Raw genomic sequence first — 20,314 nt, 5'->3', positions numbered from 1 at the left:
CAAAATTCGTGCATGGTGGGGAGGTCCCCTCAGCCTGCCTTGCGCCCTCTCTCCAATCTGGGACCCCTCGGGGGATGTCCCACTGTCCTCTCACAATCCAGGACTGCTGTCTTCTAACAGCAGTCTGATTGCCCCTAACCCCTCTGCCTGCCTGCCTGATTGCCCCCTAACCACTCCCCTGCCGGCCTGATCACCCTTAACTGCCTTCCCCTGCCGGCCCAATTGCCCACAACTGCCCTCCCCTGCCGCAACCTGCCTCCACCGCGCTACATGGAGCCACAGGACCGCCAGGCCTCACAGCGCGGAGTGGCCGCCTGTCCCCGCCTCCACTGTGCGCATGGCCATCTTGTGACAACGTCGCGCGAGGGCCACCTAGGCTTTTGTTAGTGTAGATACTTGCACGGCCAGGCCTGCTCTTGGCACAGATTAGCAAATCCTACACCAGCCCCTCCCCGTTTACAGCTGGGAAGTGGCCCAGGCTCCTGCCCGTAATTCAGGTGGCAGCTCTGTCACCAAGAACAGGGGGCCATAAACTCGGACTCAAAACAATCACATCTTTCCCTCCACTCCCCCCTTGGGAACACGTGCTCCAGACCACAGCGGTGCCAGGCACACCCGCGCTGTGGTCAGTGGAGAGCACGGGTCCGAAACCCATTGAAACCTGCCAGGCCCAATTTCATGCAATCGCGTCGAAAATGTAACCCTGCGTATTCTTCCCGTGTCACAGATCTGGTTGAGTGTTTCATAACTATTTGAAATAATTGATTTCTTTTTAAGCCACGATTTAATGGAATCTTAACAACCAGGTTCTGAGAGAGCATCCTGGCAGCGAGGCTTCGGGACGCTCCTGGCCTCGGCTCCTGGCTGTGAGGGGCTGGCATGCGCCCGGGTGGTCGTGGGAGCTAAAGCGGGAATCCTGTCCTGGCGAGGCGCTTGGCACCCAGACGGTGGCAGAGGCGAGGGCAGCTGCTCGTGTCTTTGCGAAATGCCCTGGGCGGTGCCCACAGCTCCCTGTGCCTGGCAAGAGGTTCCTTCCTCACTGTCCTCACTCTCCTCCGTGTTGGCGGAGAGAGATGGGCACCACTGGCCACAGACACTGGCTTCCAGGACCACGTGGTGGGTGACGCTCCAGCCAGGTGGCCGGTCCCGTTAACACGAGGCCTTTGCCTGAACCGGGCTGTTTGCGACCCTGGAGCCATGGGACTCAGGCCTGGGTGTGGGCAGTCGGCCTCCCCGGGCCCGTGGGCTGTGTGCCTTCAGCCAGCCCTCACCTCTCAGCCTCCGTGTCCTCATCTGTCAAGGGGGAGGGAGGTCACAGAATGACAGTGAGGATCCCATAAAGCGATGTCCGTGGGATTCGGGCCGCGCCGGACACCCAGGGGATCCGAGGTGCGTGGACCCCACAGCGACCGCGTCTGTCTGTGGCAGAGAAGACAAAAGCAGGGGCGTCCGACCACTCCCGGGCGGCGGAGGGACCTGTTCATGTGAAATTATTCACAAGGAAAGAGGACGCTAAATTAAACTAGAGTGGCCTTACTCCGCACGTGGGAGAAGGGCCCGGCCACCCCCGGAGCCTGCCACATGCGCCCCCACCCCAAGGAGATGCAGAGTGCAAGGACGGCTGCTCTCGCCCACCCATGCAGCAGACCTGATGCCCAAACACAGTGAGGGAAGTTCCGTTTCTTTCCCGAGGATTTTTCTCAGCCGTTTCCCCGGAGCAGGGACAAGAGCCATAGTCCCTGGAGGACTCGGGGTGTGGGAGTCGGGAGAACTGAGCAGAACAAGGCCCTTTCCCGTTTCAGCTCCCAGGGAGGCTCTGGGTTCAGGACCTGGCCCTGCTTTTTCTAGGTTTGGCCCAAGGCAGCTGCTCCCTGAGCCTCAGTTTGCTGGTCTGCAAACTGGGGATGGGGATGGCACCCACCTCATCACTCGGGGAAACAGCTCAACGCTGGGCCAGCACATGCTGCGGCTGTTAGCACCGTCACCATGGTTACAGCAAGTAGTTACCATGAGCACCGCGAGTGGGGCTGTGGACCAGCCCGCCCACCCCATCTCGCTCTGTCCCCTTTGTGACGACCAGGCTCTGGCATTGAGTCCTGTGGTCACTGGAGATTGGGGACTTAAGGTCGGGGGTCAGTGGGAGGTCCCACCTCTGCATGTACCGTCCAGGCCACTTGGCCTCCTGTCCAGGTAAAGGGAGGTCTGTCGCGTTGGGGAAACTGAGGCAGGGCCCTGCACCTACCATTGGCAGCTGAGTGACCTGGGACTCCGCCTTGGCTGGAGGTCTGAAGCCGCCCACCCTGTGCTTGGCCTCCCAGTGCCTTTAAAGCTCTTGGTGAGTTGCTGGCATTAGAGGCGGGGCAGCCTCCCGGAGGGTCCCTAGGTTCTGGGGAGATGGGGAGGTGGGCCCACTGGGGAGCCGCCTGGGCACTGTCCCCTTTGGCCCATGGGGTTCCAGCAGCAGCGCCTTCCAGAGGGGTGTGTGGCCTGGGGAGAGGGGCTCATGCTGTGAGTGCTCCCCCCCTTTGGAGCCGGAGTGAGGGTCACACGGTGCTGAGGCCCCAGCTACCCAAGGGGCCAGGCCAGTGACAGACCTGGGAGGGGCTTGGGCCGAGCGATGGCACAGCCTGTGTAGAGGATGGCTGCCCACCTGTTCCGGGGACTGTGGGTGCAGATGTCCTCAGGCCTCCAGTGTGCAACCTTTCCCAGCAGGTGCTTTCGGGGTGCACGTCCCAGAGAAGGGGTTCATGTCCTCTGCTTGTGAGAGTGCATGGGGGTGCTGTCAGCAGGACCAGAGTCCCCTCACCCCACAGCCAAGGCCAGCCCCCCGCCCAGGGCATTCTCTCCTGGCCCGGGGAGTCCGCTGCCGGGCTCCTGCCCACTCAGTGCCCCCCGAGCCTTTGTGCCGGGCGTGGCCTGGCATCCAGGTTACCCCTTTCTCTTCGGGCTAATGGGTTTGGGCTGCCCTTGTATTGCTGTCGCTGGGGTGCTGGTGAGCCCCCAGTAACCACGGTCACCTTAAGGCAGTGGTTCTCAACCTTCCTAATGCCGCGACCCTTTAATACAGTTCCTCATGTTGTGGTGACCCCCACCCATAAAATTATTTTCGTTGCTACTTCATGACTGTAATTTTGCTACTGTTATGAATCGTAATGTAAATATCTGAAACGCAGGATGTATTTTCATTGTTACAAATTGAACATAATTAAAGCATAGTGATTAATCACAAAAACAATATGTAATTATATATGTGTTTTCTGATGGTCTTAGGCGACCCCTGTGAAAGGGTCGTTCGACCGCCAAAGGGGTCGCGACCCACAGGTTGAGAACCGCTGCCTTAAGGGCAAGCTCCCTGCGTGCAGCACATCACCAGCCACAGGCTTCCCGGGCAGCTGCCCTCATCCCCTCCTTGGCTTGGGCCGCAGGGATGGACTGAGCCACGTCAGGGCACAGCGGCTGTGCGGGCCTGGGCCCCACAGAGGCTCGGGGACCCTGGCCAGTCTCCTCCCTGCTCTGGGCCCAGACCCCACAGCTTGGCTTCCAGAATATGACCCCAAACCAGCCGTACTTTCTTTTTCTGAGTTTCTCCCTCCCCCATGCCTTCGTGGGGTCATGGTCGGCACCTGGGTGGGTACAGCAGTGCTGTCAGGAGCTGTGCTCATTTCTGGACCCCAGAAACCAGGTCCTCTGGGCCCCTCTTGGCTGTCGGTGCAACTTCACACCCACTCGCTCTGCGAGGCCCCATGGGCCTGGGGGCCGGCAGCCCTGTGCTGCAGCCACTGTCGCCATCTGGGCCTGGCGACACCAGCAGGAGGGCAGAGCCTGGCCTGGGTCTTGTGAGCCGCCTGGGCAGGGACAAAGGCAGCCAACACCCCCCTCCAGGCCCAGCGTGGGCAGGGCCCCTAGAGACAGGGGGGAGGAGAGACGGGTGCCCACCACTGCTGCCCGGCTGGGTGCAGAGTGGGCCAGGCGGGGGGCGGGGAGTCGCAGGCCCCTTGAGGGAGGCCTCGGTGTTGCACACAGCCGGCCTGTGTGTCCCTGAATGGGTGGCTTTATCCTGGGTCCTAACCGCCAGGACCTGGCCCATGGAATCAAGCCAGGCTGCCAGGCCCGGGACCAGCCTGTCTGGGGAGACAAGAGGTGTGGCCACAGTTCCTGGGTTGAGGCCAGACGCCTGGCCTTTGCCCAAGCCAGGCCCGCCCTCCTGGCAAGAACTCAGGGTGTCCGGAGGGTGGTGGCGGCTGCCGAGTCTCTGCCTGATGGGGCCCCAGCCTTCTCAGGGCTCCGTGTCTCACCAAAGCCCCGGCCATCCTCCCGCCTGGCCCCTCCAGAGCGAACAGGAGACACAGTCCCACCCACGGGCCAGAGCCGAGGCCCAAACTCCAATTAAATCCTGGGTCAGTGACCGTGGGAGGAGCCACCAATTCTGGACCCTTGGGCTACAGGAGTCTGTCACCCCACCTCTGAGATGGCTGATAAAAGTGGCCTGGGCTGTTCTCGGCCCCACACAGGATGCCCGTGCCACTGTTCTTGTCGCTGGGCATTCTGTACATGAAAGGAGGTTGCACAGAACTGCTGGCCCCTGCCCACCACATGTCCCCTGTTGTGACCGTCACTCCTGTCCCCAGATATTGCCACATGTCCCCTGGGGGGCAGATTTGCCTGGCTTACTAATGGTGCCAGTGGGCAGATATATAAGAGAAGGTGGGCATCCTGGAAACCCGATGAAGGGGCCAGGGCTCCCGGAGGATGTGGCTCAGTGTGGAGAGGCTTCCGTGGTTGGACCAAAGTAACGTTCACTGGTAGAATCCTCCGTAAAACAGACCAGAGTCAAGAGGGGCTGGCCCTGCAGGGTTTGGAGTTTGGGTGGACCCAGTTGGGGGCAGAGCGCTAACACAGCCACACCTCACCTGCAGCCACAGCCACACCTCACCTGCAGCTACAGCCACACCTCACCTACAGCCACAGCCACACCTCACCTGCAGCCACAGCCACACCTCACCTACAGCCACACCTCACCTACAGCCACAGCCACACCTCACCTGCAGCCACAGCCACACCTCACCTGCAGCCACAGCCACGCCTCACAGCCACAGGCACACCTCACCTACAGCCACAGCCACACCTCACCTACAGCCACAGCTACACCTCACCTGCAACCACAGCCACGCCTCACCTGCAGCCACAGCCACGCCTCACCTGCAGCCACAGCCACGCCTCACCTGAAGCCACAGCCACAGCCACGCCTCACCTGAAGCCACAGCCACGCCTCACAGCCACAGCCACGCCTCACCTGCAACCACAGCCACACCTCACCTGCAGCCACAGCCACACCTCACCTACAGCCACAGCCACACCTCACCTGCAACCACAGCCACACTTCACCTACAGCCACAGCCACACCTCACCTACAGCCACAGCCACACCTCACCTGCAACCACAGCCACACTTCACCTACAGCCGCCTCACCTGCAGCCACAGCCACAGCCACGCCTCACCTACAGCCACAGCCTCTCCTCACCTGCAGCCCGTGCCACCCCGCCCACTCTACTCCTCTGTCTTGGAGGAGAAAAAGCTGAGCCAAGTGGCCGTGAGCTTGAACCTACCCTGGGGGCCCTCAGCAAGTGGCTCTGGAGTGCCTGGTGGCGTTGTGGTCTCCCTGTCCGTCGGGGTCAGGAGGCACTATCCCCTGCTTGTTGGATAGGGCGTTCTGCCCAGCGGGCTGGAAGGCTGACACCTGCTGGCTGGTGGCCCCTCTGCATGTCAGCACCCAGTCCCGGCAGGACCGGCACCAGCCTCACCTGCTGGGGGCGGGGGTAGGGGGTGCGGGGGTAAGGGCTCTGCTGGCACCAACCATGGCCACCTGCCGAGCCCCTCAACAGGGACCCGCTAAGTCAGCAGATCAGAATACCCTTCCTTTCCCAGCACTTGAGAGGTTTTCTGTCTTCGAGGGGAAACGAAACCAAACCAGAAATAAGAAATGGGAACTGCAGTGTCTGCGGCCACGGGGACTGGTTGTTCTGGGCCTCTTGGCCAGAGGGTGGCGCGTGTGGTGTGATTGTTCGTGTCGTCTCTGTGAGTTGGGGCATCTGCAGGAGCCGTGGCGTTTATGGGCCGGGTGTGGGGGGCCGTGTCGGGCTCCCGGGTCTCACGCGTCCCCTTGCTCTTGCAGCGGAGCTGGAGTTCGTGGAGATCACCATCATCGTGGTGGTGGTGATGGTGATGGTGGTGGTGATCACGTGCCTGCTCAGCCACTACAAGCTGTCCGCGCGCTCCTTCATCGGCCGGCACAGCCAGGGCAGGAGGAGAGACGACGCCCTGTCCTCAGTAAGTGCCGCCCTCGGGACGTGGCGGGGTGCCCCACGGCGGGGCCTCCCAGGAACTGCAGGGGACAGAGCTCCAGGCTCAGGCAGAGGCTAGGCAGACGGGTGGTGGCTCCGGTGCCGAGCCCTGCGGTGACCCAGACACGGGCGAGCCCTTCCTCTCAGCCGGCACCTCCGGGCGTCGGGCAGGGACTCTTGGCGGCAGCAGGTCACCCGGGGAAGGGCCCTTCTCGGGGCCAAGTTTAATCCCAGCTCCACCGGTCCCGGCCATGTGCCCTCGGACCAGTCCCTCCTTCCTGAAACGGGGCTTCAGTCCCACTTGTGTGAAAGCCGGGGGCAGGCGCTGGGTCCGAGGGCAGCTGGGAATCAGGGAAGGTGGCACCTGGCAGCCCCCGACTGCGGGCGGCGCACATCTCTGAGTCGGTGTTCTTTGGGCACCGGGAGGACAGCGACAGGACAGGAGGCGGCGCTGGGTGTGGCCTCCCGGTTCCCGGGTCTCGGGCTGAGCCAAGCCCGCAGGCAGGCCTGTCCGGGCAGGTTCGGGCCTCTCTGCTTGCGTCAGGCGCAGCCTCAGTGTGTCACCAGGTTGCCAGGGCAAGGAGCGGCCGCTCTGGTCCCTTCAGCGGGAACACTGGGTGCTCAGCCCGAGCCCCCGTGTATGCAGAGGGCTCGGCTGCTCGGAAGGGATCCAGGCTTCCGCAGCCAGGGCTCGCCTGTGTGCTTGGTCGTTGCTGCTGTTACCCCAGCGACGGGCCACCAGCTGCAATGCACAGTCTGGTCTTCACTTACCCGTTTTACAGAGAACTGGCTCAGAGAGGTGGGAACACTAGCCTGAGGCCTCACAGCTCTTCAGTGGCGGTTTGAGAGGTTTGAGAGCCCACAGCCCGTTTGTTCTCCCTCGGGGCTGGGGCAAGTGAGGGCCTTTTGCACAAAGGAGAATACGCCAGCCCTATAGGCATGCTCCAGGTGGATTCCCTTCCCTCCGAGCCCGAGTGAGCATCTGTGGAATGGGTGGAGCTGGCCTTTCTCCCGCTGCCCCATGTGGTCCAGCCTATGAGGATGAAGTTGGCGAGAGTGTGGAGGTGCAGAGGCTCCCGGGGGAGGCGTGCCTGCTTCCACGGAGGGAGGCAGCTCTGTGGCAGCACCTAGGACTTCACGCCCAGACAGAGGTTAGGACTCAGGAGACCCAGGGCTAAAAGAAAGGTGCCCCTCCCCCCTGCCCTCTACCCAGTCACCTGCACAGGTCCCCAGGGACGCCTAGATGGGTAAACACAGCCTTGTTAGGCCTGTGGCAGCTCCCCTGGGGACCCCCTGCCAGACAGGGCGTGTCTGAGGAGTCTCCGGGCCCAGCAACCTCCCAGAGAGACCCAAACCCTGCCACAGTCTGCCTGGGGCTGGGCCCAGCGGCCTGGCTGCCCTGCCGTGGCCCCTTCTCGGGGTGACTTTCTGGGTGTTTGTGTCCTCACTGGCATGCAGTCAAGCCCATTCCCATGGAATCTTCCCTGGTGGCTGTGCTTGCCCCAGAGCAACGTTGTTAGTGATGTAACCGACCGTCTGCCCCACCAAGCAGGAACTAGCTCACTCTCTGGCCCTTTAGGAAACAGTTCGCAGACCCCTGGTTCTACATGGGGAAGCCATGCCAGGCTGGATGGGCTCACCACAAGGAAGCTTCTAGAAAGAAAAGGAGCCAGATGGAGCCTGAGGTGCTAGGGATGGGAGGTGGGCAAGAAGGAGCTGTCAGGAACAACCCTGGGGGTCTGGCATTTGATCTGGGGGTTGGGGCCATTCACTGAATTGGGGAACAAGGCGAGGAAGAACCGGCCTCTTGGCAGGGGTTCTACTTGAGTGCAGTGCTGTCTTGGCGGTGGGTTCTGGGCCAGGCTGGGGGCAGCTGGGCTGCTGTGGGAGCCTCCAGGCAGGCGTCTGGCCCGGTGGCTGGTTCCTGGAACTCCCTGAAGGAGGAGGTGACCTCCAGGTGCAGGAGTTGGAGGTAGTCAGTGGCAGGGATGGTGGGTGGTTCTGGGTCTGCAGTGGGGCACCCAGGCGCTGACAGGTGTTTCGTAACCTTCCTGGGTGGTGCTACTTTGCAACCAGGTGGAGAACCTCTGGGCTAGGGCTCCACCGGTGGGGGTGGAGGTGGGGAAGAGGTGTTGGCGGCCACGTCCTGCCGGGCTTAGCTGGAGGCCTCACAGGAGGCTTTTAGAGGGGCTTGTGTGGGTCACATTTCATCCAAGACGCCTTGGCTGCTTGCACCCCTCCCCAGGGCTCCGATTCCACTTGGGAGCAGGTGGTTGGTTGACTGGGAGAATTGAAATGATGCTTAAAAGAGCTTATCACAGTGCCTGACACCAAGGCAGCAATTGATATGGCATTATTAATATTAGTCCCAAAATGGCCATGGACGACCACATTAACAGTAACAGTGTATGTCTGCTCTCTGCTTCCCCACACCTGGAACATACTAGGCCCCATGAGTCTTCCTGGTTTAGTCAGTGCATTCCTGTTGGGACAGTTTTGAGAGACACAGGGCCGCCTAGTGGCCATGTCGAAAATTGCAGCCCTCCAGGGAATCCTCAACTGGGAGCCCTCCAGAAAACGTGCTCCCAGTGAAATGAATGGGATGATGGATGAGTTTGTTATTCTGATTGTGGTGATGGGTTCCTGGAATATACATGAGCCAAAGTTTAGCCACGTTATATACTTTGAATATGTGCAGTTTATTATATGTCAGGTATATCTCAATAAAGCTAGTTTTAATTTTTAATTTTTTTGCCCCTCCGATGAACTGATCCTGGTGTGGGGCTCCCACTTTCCTGGCCCTCGGGTCTCTCCACATGAAACAGGAATCTCAGTACAGAGGGAGGGGTCTTTCGTCAGATGATAGAGGTCCCGGGAACCTCGGGCAGGGTTTCCAGCTCGGTGGGAGCTGAGGGCCCCGATGTCTGCAGAGCATGCTGTTTCTTGTCCCCTGGTCCCTCTGTGAGGTGGGCTCACTCACTAACCTCTGACAGGCCAAGGTCAGGGTGGCCTGAGCAGGGCAGACGCTGCCCGCAGCGGGTAGTAGGTATGAGGGAGCCAGCATGTGGCTGGAACTCACACAGAGCCGGTGCAGCCTGGCTGCCCGTGCGCAGACCGGAGTCCAGAGCCAGCCCTCTCCATTCCCCAGGGGAGCTGCAGGCCCCACCCAGAGTTTCAGGGCAGAGGGCATAAGCCTCATGAGGTGGCAGCGACATGCCTGGCACCTGGCCCGGAGCTTGGCACAGAAGTGGGGCCACATCCACATTTGTTGACTCACTGAATCATGTCATGGCAGAGCAGCTAGGTGGGGCTTCCCTTATTAACTCATGTATTTCTTCACCTGTAACCTGGGCTCACAATGGGAGGCCAAGACAGTCAAGAGCTAAATAAACAAGTAGACAGGATGTTCTTGTGAGGGAAGTCACTGGAGGACAGGATTTGTAATGGGTGAGGGCCCTCTAGGTGTGGTGTCAGAGGAAGTCTGCAGGGGACACTGGGATTACAAAGCAAGGAGCCTGGCTGGGTGGCTCAATTGGTTGGAGCATCATCCTATGCAAGAAGGGTCTTGGATTTGATTCCCGGTCAGGGCACAACCTGGAAGCAACAGATCAATGTTTCTCTCTCACACATCTCCTTCTCTCTCCTTCCTCCATCTCTCCCTCCCTTCCTGTCTCTAAAAGCAATACACGTATCCTCGTGTGAGGATAAGAGGAAAAAAACAAGGAGTTGGCCATGCAGTGGGGTGGCCATTGCAAAGGCCCTGAGGTGCACACTTAGCATTTCGACGCACTAGATAGCAGTCAGCAGGGCTGGAGACAGCGTGGTGATGGCGTCCGATGTGTTCATATGCTCGCAGAGGGCCCATGCACTCCTAGTGGTTTGCACGCTCCACTCCTTCAGCTGGAATTCAGCCACTCGCCCACGGTGGCACAGCCAGGAAGGGGTGGCCAAGGCCAGGAGGGCTGGATCCGGCCAGGCTTTCTTAGCAGCTAGTCCATGGGTTACTTTGGATTTATTCTAAGGTCCACAGGAGGCGCTGGAGGGTTCGGAGAAAGGAGATTCAGCTGCATGTTTTAGAAAGTGTGGAGGGTGCATTTTCAGGGACAGAGTGGGAGCCCAGAGCTGGGTGTCTGAGAGGTGTCCAGGCCCGGTGGGGATGGAGAGAGGTGGAGAGTGCAAGGTCTCATTCCAAATGGAAGGTCCCAGGGTCAGAACCGGGTGGACCCTGGCTCTCAGCTGTGCTTCATCCCCTGACCTACCTCTCTCCTCCCACACAGGAAGGATGCCTCTGGCCCTCAGACAGCACCGTGTCCGGCAGTGGAATCCCAGAGGTGAGCCCCAGTGTGCCTGACCACCCCCTTCCCCTCCTGCCCTGTACCTGCCCTCCAAAGTACTTTAGTGGACCCAGAAACCCCCAAGCCCAGTGGTGCCCTTCCCGGGCCTGAACCGCTGGCTGCTACAGGCTCACACGCTGCCCTTCTCAGAAGAAATGTGCGGTGGCTGGTCCCCCCTGCCCGGACAGTCTGCACCTACCCCAGGGAGCGCCCCGTGTCTGCCCCAGGCCAGCCAAGGCGGCCCCCCTTGAGCTCTGTGATGATCCCAGGCCCGTGCTGATGGAGGGGGCGGTTCTCAGGTGGAGGCCAGGCTCCAGGCTCGCCTCCCGACCCCTTCCCTCCCTTTCCCCAGAGAGCAGAGTCACGCAGCCATCCTTGCTTGGGCCCTGCTTCTGGGGACCCTCACTCTGCTCTGCTCCCTCCAGCCTCAGGTCTACGCCCCACCGAGGCCCACGGACCGCCTGGCCGTGCCCCCCTTCGCCCAGCGGGACCGCTTCCACCGCTTCCAGCCCACCTACCCCTACCTGCAGCATGAGATCGACCTGCCGCCCACCATCTCGCTGTCGGACGGGGAGGAGCCGCCGCCCTACCAGGGCCCCTGCACCCTCCAGCTGCGGGACCCCGAGCAGCAGCTGGAGCTCAACCGCGAGTCGGTGCGCGCGCCCCCAAACAGGACCATCTTCGACAGCGACCTGATGGACAGCGCCATGCTGGGCGGCCCCTGTCCCCCCAGCAGCAACTCGGGCATCAGCGCCACGTGCTACGGGGGCGGCGGGCGCATGGAGGGGCCGCCCCCCACCTACAGCGAGGTCATCGGGCACTACCCCGGGTCCGCCGCCTTCCAGCATCAGCAGAGCAGCGCGCCGGCCTCCCTGCTGGAGGGGGCCCGGCTGCACCCCGCGCACCTCGCGGCCCTGGAGAGCGCCGCCGCCTGGAGCCAAGAGAAGGAGAAACAGAAGGGACACCCTCTCTAGGGTCCCGGCGGCGGCCAGGGCAGCGGTGGGTGAAAAGGCAAAACACTCCGCACTTCTAAGAAGAGAGAGGAGGCCGGGCCGGACACGCGCGTCGCCATCCCCTCCCCCTCCCTGTGTATAAAAATAGTTACATGTCTGTCTGGTCCGGATGCACAAGCTAAGAAAGCTTGCAAAACAGAACACACACACACACACACACACAACCCATGTTTCTTTGTTGAGCCGTGTCTTGAAGGCAAAAGAGAAAAAACAGTTCTCCCCTAGTTTTTTCTGTTGCTAGTCGAGCTTCGTGAAGGCTTCCTTTCGTTTGTTGATGACGATTTCACTTAACTTTAAAAACATATTTGCACAAAACCTTTGTTTAAAGATCTGCAATATTATATATAAAAATATATATAAAGTAAGAGAAACTGTATGTGCGAGGGCAGGAGTATTTTTGTATTAGAAGAGTCCTATTAAAACACACACAGGTTGTTTTCTGAGCTAGAAGAGAAAGTGGCCCCTTTGGCGCGCCGTCTCAGAACGTGTGTATTACCTTGTAAAGAAAGCAATGACAGAGCAGGGGTCTAGAGTTATTTATATAAATGTTGAGCTTTTGCACTATTTTTTAATATAAATATGTCAGTGCTTGTTTGACGGAAACTTTTATCATGTTTGTCGAGACTCTAAGGGAGAGATGCCCAGCCCGGCGGCGGGCAGAGGGGCTCCGCCTGGGCGGAGAGGCTGGGACAGGCGCTCCGCTCCGCAGTGGGCGCTGTGCCTGGGGTAGGCTCTTCCCTCCTTACACATTCCCGCCCGAAGGGGACACGTTTCCTCCTCGGGGTCAGAACAGCCTTTGAATCGCATGACATAGAGGCACCGAGTTCCAGGTGGTGGCTTTGCCTTCCCCAACTGAAAATAAACTGTTACTGAAGGAATTTAAGTTTTCCCTCCTATTTTTTTTTAATCGTGAAGGTCCCCATCGTCAGGGGCGAAGGTGCTGCTATTGACACGCCGAGGGGTAGAGACGGCTTGTTGTGCAGAATTCGATGGTGGCTCCAGAGCTGGTCGGTTAAGGTCAGTGCGGTCCGCTGGCTACAGGAAAGGCCCAAAGTCCTAGGACTGTGACCCTGTCCCTGGCTTGCTCTCTACGGATGATTCCCACTTAATGGGCCAAAAACAGAAGACCAGAGGTGAAAGCGACACTCCCAGGACATGCGGAAGGGCTGAGACCAAAGACGGTCACACCCCGAGCTCGAGGCTTTAGGCCAGGGCTGGGGACGTCGGCCCAGGGGCCCCTCGAAGTCATTGGGTCTGGCCCTGCCACGGCAGTAGGGGTGAGGGAGTTAAATGTCTGACCGAACACAGCGGCCCGGTTTTTAAGGTGGTGATTCCGTACGGCCCGTGAATGGAAAGAGGTTCCCCACCCCTGCCTTCTCTCCATCCCCGTTCCTCCTGGAAACAGTCCTGGTCCGTGTGTTTCTTTCCTGTGTTTCCATAAGCATCTTCCTCAGACACGACTCCTGTTCACCGGGGTTTCGCAGTAGATTTGTGTGTGGGGAGACCCCTCGTGGGTGTGTGTGGGCACACGTGTGTGCGAGTAGAGATGAGTGGCAGGAAGTGGAGTGGGGGTCCCTTGGCATCTGCCGCTGACGGTGGCTGGAGCTGGAGGCCTTTCTCCGGGTGAGGACTCGCTAATCTCCACGGTGGGTGACCCCCCAGCTGGAAGAGCAGCCCCCTGTCCCCCACCCCACGGAGGTGTCCTCATTTTCAGCAGAATGCCAACTAGCCGACTGACATAAGAGAAAGATAGGAGGCAATAACTATTGTTTTTAAGCAACTATTTTATTACTTGAAAAATGAAAACCTGGGAACAGTTTTGAAGTCCTGACCATTTGAACTCTGTTTATATACAAATTTTACAAACAGGCGAGCACCAGGCAGGGGCCACTGCGTCCTCGGCCAGCCTGGCAGAGGTGTCCGCCCTGACCACAGCACCTGCCTCTCCGTGGGTCTTCAGCCTGAACCTTGCTGCCCTCAAAGAGGGTTCTTTTCAAAAGACGAGCAGAGAAGCCCCTGCAGTCTGTGCTGACAGGACAGGGACAATTTGTAGGGAACAGTTTTAAAGGGAGCCTTTCCGCGGAGTCCGCGGAGTCTCCCTAGTGCCTTACTGAGGAAACACTGGGCTCGGTCGCCGGGCTGGCGTTCCTGGGCTCGCCCGGACCCGCCTCCCGCTCCTGGCCCGCAAAGGGCTGCTGCTTCTCAAACCTCCCTTTGTCCTCCCTCGTCCCAGCCCACCTGCCCTCCGCCCTGCACGTCCTCCCTGGGCCGGGCGACCCCTCCTGCCCCAGCCTTCCTGGCCAGCACTGTGCTTACTGCCCCCCTGGGTGGGAACCTGGAAGTGGGCCTCCTTGGTGTGAGCAGCCAAAAGTCAGTGCGCAGCGCCCCCGGGTCCTCTGAACCTCGTTGCCGGTGGCGCGGTCCGATCTGCTGTACTTTCGGAATTAGGAGGAAGCTGGGCCACCGACCTCAGCCGGCTGGAGGCAGAGCTCGCCCCTGATCAGCCCCAGTCAGGGCTGCAGGCCAGGTTGCCGTGCAGCCTGTCCCTGGGCTCGTGCCCAGCAGGTGACCGCTGCGGACGTGCATCTCAAGAGAACAGTATGTGTTTCCAGAAATTGGCGCCGTAGCTAAGCTCTGGGTTTCTCTGTGGACCCCAGAGTTGGGGTGCGGGGGGCATGATTTCCTCTAGGTCAGTGGTTCTCAACCTTCCTAATGCCGCGACCCTTTCATACAGTTCCTCATGTTGTGATGACCCCCAATTTCATTGTTACAAATTGAACATAATTAAAGCATAGTGATTAATCACAAAAACTATGTAATTATATATGTGTTTTCCGATGGTCTTAGGCAACCCCTGTGAAAGGGACGTTCGACCCCCAAAGGGGTCGCGACCCACAGGTTGAGAACCGCTGCTCTAAGTGTCGACTGTCAGGCTGTTATCTTTGAAAAGCCTTTGCGCACCCCTCAGGAGGCCCCTGTTGCCATAGAGAGTTGGGGGTCTTTAGAAGTGGCTGGTTGGAGGGGGACCAGGTTGGGCTCAGAAAAGGCGGTGGAGCTCAGCTATCTGTAATGCTCACTGTTTTCCTGCTTGTCAATCATCACATCCCCCACATCCCGTTCCCACAAAGCCCGGTCCACGCACACGGACTTAGCAAAGTCCACCGTGAGCCGTCCATGTTCCCTCAAAGCCCAGTGTCTGTGCAAAGAGCTAAGAGTGACCTCTTCCCCGTCCAGCGCGCACCAGGGCCAGGCGAGCACCGAAGCCGCCCCTGTCCTTGTCTGTCTTGTCTGTGAATTCTACGTTTCAGAGGTTTCTTTTTCCTACGCGCAGCGCAAAGCTTCCAGGTCCATAGAACATCCCGATGACAAGGAAAGAATTTCAGATGTTGCTGGGACTGGGGCGCTGCGAAGGCCGCGCGCTCCCCTTGCCGCCTGACTCCGTGGTGGCGTGCGGATGGCGGCGCCCACTGGTGTCCCTGGCGCCGGAACTGCTCGCCTTTGCCGCCCTGTGTCACGAGTTCGTTAAACTGCAAACTGTCCATGTCACTCGGGCCGTGCTCCACCGCTGCTGCGGCAGCCGTTGTATTCGATGCCAGTCCACGGGCCTGATGAAATTGCTTGTTGTTATCAATAATCGTTAGTGGCAAGGATGACGTTCTGAAGAGCTGCAATACTTACACAATAAATTTTACAATCTTTGGAATGAGGCTGGTTTGTTTCTTTGGTCGTTCCCCTGCCCCCACCGCCCTCGGCAGCAACCCCAGGACCCCATGGAGCTGAGCAGCCTGAGACCTTGGCCAATTCCTTGCTCCTCTGCTTTAGGGCAGGGAGCCCAGTGCTAACGCAAGCTCGGGCTGGTGGTTTTAGCAAGAGAGGTGGTGTTTGGGTTAAAGGAATTTCCAAAACATTACCTACCTTTCCTCCTGGGAAAATTTTTAAATCACCAACGCATGACAAAAGCTCTGATAAGGTCTGCAAGAAAGAAACTGTCTGAGGTAGGGTTCTTCTAGAAGTAAACTCAGACGTGCCCCTGTCTGAAGGGATGTATCACGGTTGTCTCCAGGGGAGACCAGGGACTCAGGAAGTGGATCACAGAACCCCACAGTGCCCACGACAGAAACTCGTGTTTATTTCTCTGTCATGTCTAAGTGTTGTTGTTTAATCAGCCTAAACAGCCCATAACCCGCAGCGATGACCAGTTTGGTCTCAGCCCCAAGGTTCCCTAAGCTTCTGGACCACAGGCTTACAAAGCTGCCCACTGCGTGGGGACAGAACTCAGCACGTGTCTGCACTACCTGCTCCCTCTCTCTGGTGCACACAAACCTCAGATCACAAAGACTGGGGGGAACCTAAGAGCTTATTTATGCTTCAGTGCTAGGAGCACAGCAGGCATCACAGCGCAGTGCCCAGCGGGGCTCTGGAGCCCCAGTGCCTCCCTTGCTGACCCTCAGCCACCTCATCTGTAGAATGGGTTGATGGCGGAACCTGTGAGCTGGTCGCGCTCGGTGTCTGATACGATAAGTCCTCAGAAGGGTGCCGGCCACATGCAAATGTGAGCTGCTTTTCTTACTAACAGGCTCCCAGGATGGGTTTCCTGTAACCCAGTCCACTGGAGCTTCTGGGCCGGTTTGTAGGTCCTGGGCTGAGCACACAGCCAGCACCTCCCCCAGGGAGTCAGGACAGAGGAGCCTTTCCCAGCGGGGAGGGGAGCCCTGGGTTCCGATGGGAAGGAGACCCCACACACACACTTCTGAGAACAGCCCAAGCAGTGCAGCCGTATCCGTCCAGAATAATGACTGAACTCAGAACAGCTGGTGTTTTTGGAGCATCTATTAGATTACAAGCGTGATGCTAAGTCATGACAGAAGGTGGCTGCTCGTTGGGGCGCTGAGGAGGCTCCTGGGGTGCCAGTGCATCAGGCCCAACCCCAGACCTCAAAGAACTCACCTGGGACCACACCACCACTCCGAGAGGGCGAGAGTGGGCTGTCAGAAGCGAGAGGGAGGTTGCCGACGGCTGCATTATTGCGCTCAGAGGCACGAGGAAGGAAAGGAGGGAGAGGGTGAGCCAGGCGGCTGCGTGAGCACAGGACGCCAGGGGGCTTGGCAGGGCGGCGCTGACGGGCAAAGCGATGCCCTGGAGGGGAGGCTGAGCCTCGCTGTGCACAACGACCAGGGAGGGCGGTGGGTGTGGCCTGGTACGGAGTGGGGCACCGAGAAATGGTTAGGAACATCGCACAGGCCATCAGAATGCGGCCGAGAAAAGGGCCCAAGCTTCCCCTCAGAGCCCCACGCCAGCGCCTGGACGCAGCTCAGCTGTGACCGTCTGGACTCAATCGTCTGCAGATTTCAGGTGGAGGCTTGTCCCATGGCCTCCATTCTCTGTGGGTAAAGAAAAGTTGTTGATTTTTAGTTGGTCCATCTGTTTCTTCTTGTGAGCATAAGAGTGATGACTTCCAGGCTGTTTGCACCTCAAACCGGAAACAGAAGTTCTCTGTAAAAAAAAAAAAAGTTCTCTTTTTTTAGAAATTGAGATAAAATTTACATACTCTGAAATTCACCTTTAACGTCCAGTGGGCTTAGTACAGGCACGAAGTTGTTCAGCCATCCCCAGGATCGAATTCCAGGACGTTCGCATCATCCCCAATAAAACCTCACTCCATTCCAGTCCCTCCCCAGCTCCGGGCAGCCACAATCCACTTCCTGTTTGCACAGATTTGCCTACTTCAAACATTTCCTGTAAGTGGGGTCATGCAATATGTGATCTTTTCCTTATATTCTGTGTCTGGCTGCTTTTCCTTAGCCTAGTGTTTCCCAAGGCCCATTCATGCTGTCGCAAGCATCAATACACTTCTCCGTTGAGTACCATTCCGTTGTATGGGTGGATTATTGCAGTCGTTTATCCATTGCTCAGTTGATGAACTTGGGGTAGTCTCCACGTTTGGCTAGTCTGAGTAATGCCGCTCTGAATACTCATGTACGAGTTTCTGTACGGACATGTGTTTCCACTTCTCATCCTCAGAGAGGAACTGGCCTGTTGGGTCACATGGCAGTTTTATATTTAACTTTTTGAAGATCTGCCAAACCGTCTTCCTCATCAGCAGCACCAATTCGCATCCTACCAGCATGTATGAGGGCCCCAGTTCCCACACCCTCACCAGCATCTGCTCTTTCCCTTTTAAAAAGTATTATTTTTAAGGTCATCCTGGTGGGGGTGAGGTGGAATCTCATTGTGGTTTTGACTTGCATTTCCCTGAGGATGAACGATGGCGGGCATGTTTTCACCTAATTCAGTGGTTCTCAACCTTCCTAATGCCGAGACCCTTTAATACAGTTCCTCATGTTGTGGTGACCCCCGATTTCATTGTTACAAATTGAACATAATTAAAGCATAGTGATTAATCACAAAAACAATATGTAATTATATATGTGTTTTCCGATGGTCTTAGGCCAGTGGTCGGCAAACTGCGGCCCCTTGAGTGTGGCTCTTCCACAAAATACCACGTGCAGGTGCGCACGTACAGTGCGATTGAAACTTTGTGGCCACATTCAAGGGGCCAAAGAGCCACATGTGGCTCGCGAGCCGCAGTTTGCCGACCACTGTCTTAGGTGACCCTGGGAAAGGGTCGTTTGACCCCCAAAGTGGTCGCGACCCACAGATTGAGAACCACTGACCTAATTATTGAATGTTTGCATTTCTTCTTTGGGGAAACGTCTATTCAAACCCTTTGCCCATTTTTTTTTATTGAACCTAGAGAGAGGAAAAGAGAGAGGGGGAGGGAGAGGGAGAGGGAGAGAGAGAAAGAGAGAGGTGAGAGAGAAACATTGATCAGTTGCCTCCTGTATGTGCCCCAACAGGGATGACGCTCCAACCAACTGAGCCACACCAGGGCCCTTTGCCCATTTTCTATTTGGGTGACCTGTCTTCTATTGTTGAATTGTAATATGTCTGTATTCTGGATACTAGATCCCTGCTAGATATAGTTTGCAGGAAAACTCTCCCATTCTTTGTGTTTTCTTTTTACTTTCTTGAGAGTGTTCTTTGAAGCACAAAGTTTTTAATTTTCATGAAGTCCAGCTTACTTATTTATTTTACTAGAGGCCCGGTGCACAAAATTCATACGGGGGCCGGGGCGTTCCCTCAGCCCAGCTTGCACCCATTCCAATTGGGGACCCCCCGGTGGTCAGACATCCCTCTCACAATCTGGGACTGCTGGCTCCTAACCACTCACCTGCCTGCCTGCCTGATCACCCCTAACTGCCTCTGCCTGCCTGCCTGGTCGCCCCTAACCTCTCTGCCTGCCTGCCTGATAGCCCCTAACTGCCTCTGCCTCCCTAATCGCCCCTAACTGCCCTCCCCTGCCAGCCTGATCTTGTCCCCAAATGCCCTCCTCTAATGGCCAATTTGGTTCTGATTGGTCAGTTTCTATGCCAGTCAGCATCTCTGGGCCTATCAATGGGGCCTGATCAGAAAGGCGGGGCTGATCAGCAGCCCCGGTGGAGGCCTGGAGAGAAATGGAGACACGGCTGTTGGCCAGGCCAGGAGAGAAAGAGAGGCAAGTTCTGATCAATGGCTGCCACAGAGGCTACGGATCAGACCCTGCCTCTCTCTCTGCAGGCTTCTCTCTGGGCCTGATCCACAGCCCCCTTGGTAGTCAGTGCTGGGTCGGGGCTCCCAAAGCGACCCAGCACTGACTTCTGATCTGGTCAAGCCTTGGGTAGTTATGACCCTGGCTCTTCATTATATAGATTGGTTTCTTGGTGTTATATTATATTGAAGAAACCATTGCCCAAACTCAAGGTTATGCAAATTTATACCTGTTTCCTCTAAGAGGTTTCTAGGGTTAGCTCTTCTACTTAGGTCTTCAATCTATTTTGAGTTAATTTTTGCACTTGGCATAAGGAGTGCAAATCCTTTCTTCTGCACATGGGTGTCCAGGTTTCCTTGCATCATCTGTTGAAGACTCTTCTTTGCCCTGTTCAGTTGTCTCAGCATCCTTGTCAAAATCAACCCACCAGAGCGGTAGGGCTTATTTCTGGGCTCTCAATTCGATTTCACTGAGTTGTGTCTCTTATGTCAGCTCTACCCAATCCTTGTTATGGTAACTTTGCAGGAACTTTCACGAATCCTCCAATTCTGTTCTCATATTTCAAGATCATTTTGCATATCCCAGGATTCTTATGAATTTGAGGATCGGCTTTTCAGTTTTTGCACAACAGCCAGCTGGGGTATCAATAAGGATGACCTTGAATCTGTAGAGGTCAGTTTAGGGACTGTGGCTGCCTTCAGGATATTAAGCCTTCCGACTCATGAGTGCAGGAGGTCTTTCCACTTATGTAGAATTTATTCAACTTCCTTTTGGTGATGGTCTGTTGTTTTCAGTATAAGTCTTGAATGGTTGGTGGGGGGTGGGGGGGAGTTGCTAAATTTATTTCTAAGTAATTTGTTCTTTTTGATTCTTTGGTAAATGGAATTTTTTCCCCCAAATTTTACTTTGAATCTTTCACTGCTAGTCTGTAAGAATGCAGTTTATTTTATATGATGATTAGAGGCCTGGTGCATGAAAATTCATGCACTGGAGGGGTGGTCCCTCAGCCCAGCCTGCCCCCTCTCACAGTCCGGGAGC

General features: G+C 57.3%; 1 protein-coding gene across 4 annotated transcripts in view; it reads left to right on the top strand.

Moving 5' to 3' along the window:
• The window catches only part of PMEPA1 (prostate transmembrane protein, androgen induced 1), a 38,331-nt gene extending 25,765 nt beyond the window's left edge, over nt 1-12,566 (top strand). For 2 of the 4 annotated variants that reach the window (XM_023759396.1, XM_014461457.1), the window contains exons 2-4: nt 6,173-6,327; nt 10,619-10,672; nt 11,101-12,566. In XM_023759396.1, the coding sequence (XP_023615164.1) occupies nt 6,173-6,327; nt 10,619-10,672; nt 11,101-11,649 (758 nt within the window). In that variant the 3' untranslated portion in view covers nt 11,650-12,566. Of the gene's footprint in view, nt 1-5,834; nt 6,076-6,172; nt 6,328-6,876; nt 9,308-10,618; nt 10,673-11,100 lie in introns of those variants that run through there. The other 2 variants (XM_014461456.2, XM_023759397.1) reach the window with 2 other exon arrangements.
• Nucleotides 12,567-20,314: the final 7,748 nt, after the last annotated feature.

Source organism: Myotis lucifugus, unplaced genomic scaffold (assembly GCF_000147115.1).
Source record: "Myotis lucifugus unplaced genomic scaffold, Myoluc2.0 scaffold_155, whole genome shotgun sequence".
NCBI lineage: Eukaryota > Metazoa > Chordata > Mammalia > Chiroptera > Vespertilionidae > Myotis > Myotis lucifugus.
This window is presented reverse-complemented; position numbering and strand designations above follow the sequence as displayed.